General features: G+C 35.3%; 1 protein-coding gene across 1 annotated transcript; it reads left to right on the top strand.

The window, feature by feature from the left end:
* Positions 1 to 259: 259 nt before the first annotated feature.
* LOC141588250 (uncharacterized) lies at positions 260 to 892 on the top strand. The gene has a single exon (XM_074409701.1). It carries the CDS (start codon positions 260 to 262, stop codon positions 890 to 892), a length of 633 nt encoding a protein of 210 aa, XP_074265802.1.
* Positions 893 to 10077: the final 9185 nt, after the last annotated feature.

Here is a 10077-nt window from a genome sequence, read left to right as displayed (position 1 = left end):
AACACCAAATCTCTAACATCTCATATAAAATCAAGAAATACTATGAAAATCTACTTGCAGTTGCCACTAATTTGTCTTTTCTATTTTCCACTTCAAACTAATGTTACCTTCTCGTCACTACAAATTTATACTTATAATAAACCTACTTTATTCCCCTATATATAGAGATCGTTGCCCACAAACTGAGAAACAAACACACCAGACTTATTCTAATATTCAACCTTTTTACTTGTATTATCTCAACAATTTCATAAACATCATGGCTGAGTCCTCTGTTAAATGTGAATTACGCATCGTCGGAGCTAAAAACATCGCAACAAAGCGACAAGGCGCTTTGTTTACGAGATGTTATTTGTCTGTCGGAAAAAACAAAAGAATCCAACTTAACACAAGAGAAATAATCTCATCAAACAAAGATGAGAATTATATTTTATGGGATGAAACTTTCTCCTTGGAATGCAATGGAGCCGAGACTTCAATATCCACCCTCAAAGACGAGAAAATCGTGTTTGAGTTGAGATGGAGAAGCACAAAGCCTAATATTCTAGGAAAAACATGCAGCTCAAAGCTCTTGGCGTGGACTGAGATACCGTGGAAGAATGTTTTTGACGCGCAAAACATGGCGATTCAAAACTGGGTTTACATGACCAGAAATGATGGAACTGAGTGTGATGAGGAAAATTGCCTGAAACCTCCAGCGTTGGAGGTAGGAGTCAAGGTGGTGATCCCACAGTTACCCAAGATGGTTTCGAAGGAGGAGACGAGGAGGAGACGCAGGCAGGAGAGGTTGAGGAAGTGGGATGGGTGTGGATGTAAGTCGAGTCATGGAGGAGGTTGTTCTTGTAATGATCATGAGTTGTTTTTAGTTGCGGCAGTTCTTGATGTTTGTTAGCTGCCTTTTTGCATCTTCTTTGCTGTATTGAAACATTAGATTTAATAGTTTTGCTGAAAGTTGCAAAGCTAAGGTTTGATAAAATGTATAGGTTACGGGGAGTAATTAATCAATTTTGGATATTGCTTTGATGATTTTGTTAAAATTATCTTGAGGAGTAATTAATCGATTTTGCATATTGCTATATGATTTTGTTAAATTATCTTAGGGAACGTTTGGTTGGTGCCAATTGCCATGGAGTGGTATGGTAGAAATTAGGAACTAAACGAGGGTGTTAACCGATTACAACTTAATTATTATCGATTCTAATTGACACCATTTTTTAATTCACTTTTTGAGATAAATAGGGAATCAAACCTAGTGTTTCGATTCATTTTCAATACAAAAAATATTTTATATAAAAATCAATAATTTATTATATTAAGTCATCAATTATGTTTGTAGAAATAAGTGTACCTTTTATTTTAATGTTGAGTCCTTCACAACGAGTTTATAAAATTAGGTGTAAGAGACCGATCCAGAAATAAGTGAGATTCTATCCTCAAATCAATTGGTGATACAAAGAGCAGCCCACTAACTTATAAACAATTCTTCTCACTCTAGTTCTACCAATTTGGAACAAAGCCCAAACACACAAACATATAGGAAAAGACCTCAACAATCTCCTTCTTTCACATGTGTGTGTTGAAACTCCCCCGCACTTAGTGCTACTCCGCACCCAACGTTACCCCGCATCGGGCCAACCAGGCTACTCTGCATCTCTGGTTAACCAAGGGAGAAAGTCAGTAATGTTACTCCACAACCACGATACAACTTCACGTCATCTCCAGCAGTATCGCCACGCCGCACCTTGCAGTCCTCTGCAGCGTGCTTATGGAACTAGGTGCAAGAGGTCGTCCCCACAAGCTAGTAAAGTTTCATCCGACATTCCGCCAAGAAACTTTTTCCACCGTTGAAAACCGGATACTTGGTGTGTTTTGTGGAATCCATATCCCGGAAGCAACTCAAAAGTAATCGACCTTAATCAAGAGCGCGATACTCCGATACCATTTAAAGAATTGGGATTCCAAGTATCTAGAACGAAAAGGTGGTAAATTAGGTACTATTTAAAAAAAAAAAAAAAATAATTTATCTCAATTAACTTGAGCAAGTCAAATACCAAGATATACAATTGAGTAACTAACACCCTTTAAAAGAGAATTAAAAGCGTAACAGCGTAAGAATAGAGCTTGAATTAAAGCAGGAGTGTGAATGACTATGACTCGTGACTTTGCGAAATCTTTTAACGGTTCAAACTGACTGTGAACCCCCGCAATAACGAGGAAAATATAACTTATAAATTCAAGCGGAGATTAGGAAATTTTTGAAACTTTTAAAGTTTAAAGCGCGGGTTCATAAAAATCTATAACGGAAATAAAGAATGCGGAAATAAAGATTAAATTATACAAACGCAATAGTCAAAGGTGAGGGAAAATATATCCCTCGAATGACAAAAGATAAAAGGTGAGTCTAAGCAATCCTAATAAACCAACTACTAGTCCAAGGTTTAGTTCTCACTAGCCCACACGTCTTCCCCACGTAAGCATCTTCACAACATGTCATTCATGTAAACATGAACGCCACAGTCAGTGGGGAGTAACTCAAGGTTCTCCCAGCCACAAAATGTCGAAACACAGATAAACAGGAACATATTAGAACATCGTAAATATAACCATTTCATGCAAGCACCGAGGCATGAGACTAACATTCAAAACATGCGTAGTCAATCATAGATAAGGCATAAGATACATACAAATGAGACAATCTAATCAAAACGTTATAAATGATAATACAACTATAAACACGATAGAATATCACATGTCACGGATAAACAAGATTACATCATAATACATGTAAAAAGAAACCTTAGCCATGAACTTTAAAAGACAAAAACATACAATACACGAAAAGGGATTACTAACATCACACATAAAGCAAAGCATCCGACTCAAAGGCTACCTTTAAAGCATGTCCGAGACACAAACCCTTAAGTACCTTGGCTCAGCGGTTACCTTTAAAACATGTCCAAGGCACGACCTCTAAAGTATCTAGCTCAGCGGTTACCTTTAAAACATGTCCAAATACTACAAACAAGTGCCCGACTCAGAGGTTACCTTTAAAACATATCCGAGGCACAACACATAAAGTATCTGGCTTAGCGGTTACCTTTAAAACATGTCCAAATACTACAAACAACTACCCGACTCAGAGGTTACCTTTAAAACATGTCCGAGGTACAACACATAAAGTATCCGGCTCAGCGGTTACCTTTAAAACATGTCCAAATACTACAAATAAGTACCCGACTCAGAGGTTACCTTTAAAACATGTCCGAGGTACAACACATAAAGTATCTGGCTCAGCGGTTACCTTTAAAACATGTCCAAATACTACAAACAAGTGCCCGACTGAGGCACAACAAACAAGTATCTGGGACGGGATTATTAATGTCACATGCATACTTATGGCTTGCATCTCACCATAAATACGGCTGGGAACATCAATCCCGACAATCATATCGCAACTAGAGGGCTTATAGATCACCTCTAGTATCCAATATGACCAAGACTCTCACAACCGAACAATACAAGACATTATCTAGAATACGACCCCTCCTAAGTAGCTATTTATAATAAATATTTCATACATGTATTATATTAATAAATATTCCACTCCATAATTTAACATGCCGGTTAAATAAAATAAAACAAGCAATAATGAATAATTTACGTTATGTGAAATATACGGAATAAAATTTGACCGAACTCAAGTGACTCACTTATGAGCCCAATAAGCAAACAATGAGATTGGCCCGACAAATAAAGCATGTCAAGCCCAAACAGAAACATGTGAAATCCAACAAGTTAATCATGTAAAGTCCAACCATTTACTCATATAAAGCCCAACAAAAGATTAATATAAAATCTAATCATTGGCATACAACAAGCCCAATCACTTAATCATGTAGACCCAAAAATATTAGTCATATGAAGTCTAACCATTTACACAAATAAAGCTCAAAACCCAATAACAATAACCCATTCAAACAACCAAAACAAGTGGATGTACATGTATTAGTATAAGTATGAGACGGAAATTCAATAACTTGCAAATGACGGATATTCACACCATTTTTACTATATAAATAAACCGAGAACACCACGTCCTCTAAATTGCAACATCACCTCCAACTAAACCCAACACCACGTCCGTCCACGGTTACCAAACAACCGTAAACAAAGACATGAAAAACCGCAGCAAAAGTGTCTGAAGCAAGGCAATTTAAAGTTGGAATTTCGGGTATGCACAAGACGATATTTACATGAAGAAGAAAAGCACAACAATAGCCCAAAAGTCATACTTTACCCGTCCCAAAACAGGGCCAATGCAGCCTCTGTCACGGCTTTAAGGCCGAATTCAGCAGCCCCATTTCAGCTCAATTTTAAGACGGAAAGAAAAGGCAAAGTGGGGACTGAAACAAGCACGACTAAAACGTGAATAACTATCACAAGATTTACCATAATAATGCTCAAGAAAAACCAAAAACGGCAGCCATAATCACCCGTCCTTTTGAGACGGAAATTCGTCATAATTACTGGTACTCTTGGGGTTTATGTTACGAAATAGATTCAAAATCATTGAAAATTTGATTTGGTTATTGGTTTGAATGGCTTAAACCACATCAACGGTCTCAAGTATGCTTGTCTGCCTTCAGATAAGTTGATTTTCATCAGCCCACATTATAGCAGAATGTTCTAGTTTTAATCATAAAGTACGAAACTACGAATGTAACTAACTGTACAGGTCAGTCCATTTCAAGCGTTATTTCGAGACGGGAATTTAATATAACCACTTCGTGCATAACAACTATAGCTGTTCATGGGTTATCCCGTCTATTAGGTCCGCCCGTCCAGCCCGCTTATTATGTGGGCTTGGACAAGAATTTTTTACCCGAAAAATTAAGAGGGTGGGCCAAGCCCAGCCCACCAAGCTAAATGGGCGGGTGTTGACAACAAGAAAATCCCGTGGGCCGGCCCATTAGGCCCGTTTACTATTTAAATCCTTTACGTTTACTCTTAAAAAAGACATTTTCAAAGAAAATTATATCAATTTTATATAGATGTAGAACACTAAAATAATATGTAAACTATAAAAGTTAAAATATAACGAAAATATTTATATATTGGGTACCCTTAAATATTTTTATTAATAAAACATCTAAATTAAAGTTTCGTGTTACGGCACATGGGCCGCCCGACTTTTAACTAAAGGGCGGGCAAGGGCTAGTATAATTGGCCCATAATTACGGCCTGCCCCGCCCACTAAGGTCTTAAAGGGCAACTTTTTCCTTCAGAGCCCGGCCCATGTCCGGCCCAAACCCGCATTTGAACAACTCTAATAACAACCAGCAATCCTAGCTTAAAGGCGGAAATGATACGATGAAATTGAGTACACAAATGAGGAAAAGTAAAAAGAATCGAACTTTAACAAACAAGAGCATGAAAACGACATAAAAGACGGAAATTTCGACACTTTGTCGAGTAACCTATCACCGTTACCTTATAACTTCTTCTATATTCGAATAAACGGTCCCCAAAGCTTGAGTATTCCACCGGGTTTTCGAAACCTTCATCAAGGAGCAAGAAAACGAAAGGATTGAGGCAAAAACCGAAACTTTTATAAGACGACGAAATACGAAACCATCACAAAAATGAGACTTTATTACCTTGAAAGAAGGAGGAAGTAAAGAGGGAGAGAAAGGTACAAAAATTAGAGGAAATGGTGAAGAAATGGAGTCGAAATCTGGGTTTTAAGGTCACAAAAATGGCGTTGCAGCTCACTGTTTGTTGGTTTGTTGTTTACAGGGTAAATTAGAAAAAAGAAGGGTGATGTTGCAGGGGATGGGGACGGGAGTATAATAATAATAATAATAATAATAATAATAATAATAATAATAATAATTGTTTTAGTAAGAGTGTAAGAGAGTGAGTGTTGTCGATATATGATTGGTCGAGATTAAAAAAAATAGTTTCACATATGAAAATGTGACTGTCTATTGCTAGACGGAAATTCGTCTTAAACCTACTACTTCCTCCATTTTCCTATGTTTGCCCCATAAAATAATGAAATGTGAGGTATATTTTAATGAAATGCGGCAAACTTAGGAAAATGGAGGAAGTATAATTTAAGACGGAGCTTTATTATTATTATTGTCGCTATTAATATTATCCGACTAAAATATGTATTTTTTTTTATATAAATTAAGCTTTAAAATTATAACTTTAATAAAAATTATGTTTAAAATGAATTAATTAAATTAAATAATTTAAAAATCTAAAATAAAGTAATTAAACGGTTAAATAAATTTTAAATGTCAAAATGAGAAATTCGCGGGTGTTACACTGACAATATGATTAACTGTTTCTTTGATATATCAATGAACGATTATAAAAAAAGGGGGGGTTTGCAGCGAAAAATAACAAAGTAAACAAGCAGTATTTGAAGAATTATGGAGTGAAAGATGTGGGGCGTGCATTTGAAGTACTACAACTCTACAAGCATAATTCCCATTTATCTGAAAACCATGTCTAGTATGGAATCCTGACATGATGGGAAATCAATATATATATATATATATATATATATATATATATATATATAAGAGTCTTTTTTCAGGCAATTCTAGAGACTCCAAGTTTTATGAAACACTTTAATATAAATAAATGTAAACATAAATAAATAAAAGAGAAATTAAAAAAAATATTTAAGATAATTATTAATAATCATATTTTAATAGTGTATTAAACAAAAAGATGATTCATGCCGGCATTCCCATGTTTAACAACTCTAAATGTAAATATAAATAAATAAAAAAGAAATTAAAAAAATTATTTAAGATAATTATTAATAATCATATTTTAATAGTGTATTAAACAAAAAGATGATTCATTTCGGCGTTTCCATGTTTAACAAACACTAAATAGTTACCCGAACACAAATTTTACGATAGAGTTGAGGTGTATACAAACGGAAAAACTAATACGAATATTGAATATCGGCATATATAAATTGATACACCGTACCGTGCGTCATACCATGTCTCTTATATGCATATTTTTAGTATCCCATATCATCTTAAGCATGACATATTTTTATTTTTGATCATCGTTTTTCTCACTTACTTGCATCTTTATTTGATTGAATTATGTGTTTTGTGCTATGGTTGTAACCAATATATTTGTTGATCTAACTAAAATTTTCTTCTTCTTGACATCAGATTATTAGAAGAATAAAACATATCCATGATTGATGAATACAGTGAAACAAATTGGTGAAAATCACAAAAGTCAATTTTGCTCACACAAATTAATTGACCTGCTATTTATATTCCCCGTCACCATTCCACCACCACCACCACAAGTGCCATCAACCGCCACCAAAAAAACCGCCACAATCACATTCGCCCAACTCACAGACGTCCCACATCCACCCTACGACCACCTTCACAACACCTCACAACCACCCTACCCTTAAATTAACAATTACCATCAAATTATATTGGGAATTTAGGGTTTTTGAAAAATACCCAACTACTGTTGGAAGAGCGGCGGTCCAAGACGGCGAAAGATGACGACGGTTGACGGCGGCGCAGTGGTAAAGCACGGGTTGGAAGGAGAAATAGAGAAAGGTTTGGTTATCATTATCATATCATCATCGGTTTAAAAATGAAATCATTGATAGCAATACTTGGGATGAAAGAGCAGTAAAAGCTGAATCATGTTGCATTTTTATGCATAGGAATCTGTTTTTTTTTTTCTTTCACTTTCAAGTTTCGACGTATGTTCATTACGAGTTATGGAAGATCTCTTTCTGTAACACAAAGATATGGTTTTGTACATTGGACCACCTCTTTCCGTTTTTGTCGAGCCCTTGAAACACAAGGAAAATGTTTTTGCACAAATTTTTATTTCAGACCGCAAGATCCGTCTGAAATAATAAGACGAACTGTTTCCTCTCACAAAATATCCATTTAGAAAGTGAGTGGGAAAGCACATGGGATGTCCCACCATCCATGTGATTTCCACTTGTGAGAAGTCTTATTTTTTCAGACGTATCTTGCGGTCTGAAGTAAGACAGACTGATGTTTTTGTTGTACTTGAAGGATTCTTAGAATTTTTCCTTACATGGTTTATCTTAGCACCTTTACGGTTTTTGTTTAATAGCGTTGAGTTTGTTTTCCAGGATGTGGGTTGATCCTTCTGTTGGAGTGGATAATTTTGTGCTTAGACCGTCCCCAAACAAGGTCAATTGGTAGGTCAAGATCTTGCTTAGGTCAAGTTAATTACAAATTAGGAGGAGGATTAGGATGACCCAAGGTAGAGAAGGTCAATTTGTGACCTAAGGTAGAGTAAATTGACCCACCAATTGACCCTCCATGTGTCACAATTTTATTAGTTATAACATTTAAAACCAAAAAAAAAAAAAAAAAAAAAAAAAAAACTAAATAAAGTGGAAGTAAGAGAGAGGTTTTGATGGGTTAGTGAATATGGTAAATGATTGTAAATGTTTTTTTTGGTCAATCAAAGGCGCGCACAAAGTCGCATTACAATAAAGGGGAGAGGAGATTCGAACCTGGGACCTATTGTCCACAATACCTCCGTCTTAACCACTAGAGAAAAAATTCCGATTGGCCCAATTAAGTCGACCTTTTGCTTGAGGATGGTCTTAGTGTAGCTCTGAAAGCGTGCGGACTTGACAACAATATTGTTTTTGGGAAACTCTTACATGGGGTCAATTTGGTCTCACATTGTAAGACGGTCTTACCCTTTAAATTGTGTTGATCTAAAACGAGAATAAAATTCTACATTTAAAAGTGTATGGAATCGGACTATAGGAAATTAAAAAAATCTGTACTTTAACCAACCAACATGTATATATTTTCATTATAAAAACATGTATAAAGATCTGTTGTTATACACCAATTATTTGTCTACCTACGTTTCATATATTTGTTAATTATTAATTAGATAGAATTTGTTTTAATTAGATAAATAAATATTCAAATTTTGGGGATAATATTATAATAATATTTTAAAATTTAATCAGGAGGATAAAAAAAGTTGGAGTCCCTATGTCTAATTAAGTTTATTTAGAGTTATTTTTTACAATTTTGATTTATGATTGACTAATGGCCATGTAAAATTCTATTTCGTATTATTTTTCTTTTCAGGTTTTTTAAATCTACTGTATTTGTGAAGAATGTAATAAATAGGACAAGTTATAATGTAGTTTCTCATATGGAAGACTCGATTGTACCATGTGAATTGATTTTAATGTTTTTTATTCCCTTTGACTATTTTATTTGCCTTAAATTTTATAATATTAAGGATAATTCATGATTGCGAACACTGTTGAAAATGATTAAAAAGGTCCACAACAATTAAAAGAGAGTCAAATTTAAAACTATTGAATTTCATGCATTAAACGGCCACATTAGTTGCGGTTGGTACATTGTGTATGTGATAAAGGCTGTAATTAAGGGTGAGATAATGAGCCATTAAGTCCGTCTTAATGCTCATTATTCCCTTAATTCTCATCTTCGTAACTGCTCTTTTAGAGCATTATAAATAGTGTGATTTTATGTGAATAAAAATACACACAGTAATAACAACACACAACACGATTAAGCACTACAATCACGGTTAAGCTCTCCATCCTAGTGGAGCTTTGGAACTTGAGGTGTGAACACATACGGTGACTCTAGTAGCCACCGATATCGGTCTTGATTCGGATTCGTGGGCAGAAAGCGGCACGTCGATCATCGTACCTATTCCGCTATTAAGGTACGCATATTTCTAACAGTGGTATCAGAGCCGACCGTGTTCGGCTTCTGTCCCGATTTTGATTAAGAAACATATGTATGCCCCGTTCAGTATGAGTATATAACATCATATGTTGGTGTAATCACCGTCTGTTTTTTATGTTTTGTTTTTTGTGTAAAATGAAAAAACATGGATAGGATGGCTTGTTTAAGGATTCTGGATTTAAATTGTTTGTAAAACTCCGGCGTCGGACGTCAGTGCGGGTAAGTCCCACATCTGCCTTCGTGGTAGACTTAATTCTTGAACTTCATCTTCTCCGGAGAC

Source organism: Silene latifolia, chromosome 6 (assembly GCF_048544455.1).
Source record: "Silene latifolia isolate original U9 population chromosome 6, ASM4854445v1, whole genome shotgun sequence".
Classification (NCBI taxonomy): domain Eukaryota; kingdom Viridiplantae; phylum Streptophyta; class Magnoliopsida; order Caryophyllales; family Caryophyllaceae; genus Silene; species Silene latifolia.
Note: the sequence above shows the minus strand (reverse complement) of the source record. Positions and strands in the feature narration are given on the sequence as shown.

What these genes read in the sequence shown, in the direction of transcription:
- LOC141588250 (XM_074409701.1), top strand. Translation starts at nt 260, where the DNA reads ATGGCTGAGTCCTCTGTTAAATGTGAATTACGCATCGTCGGAGCTAAA.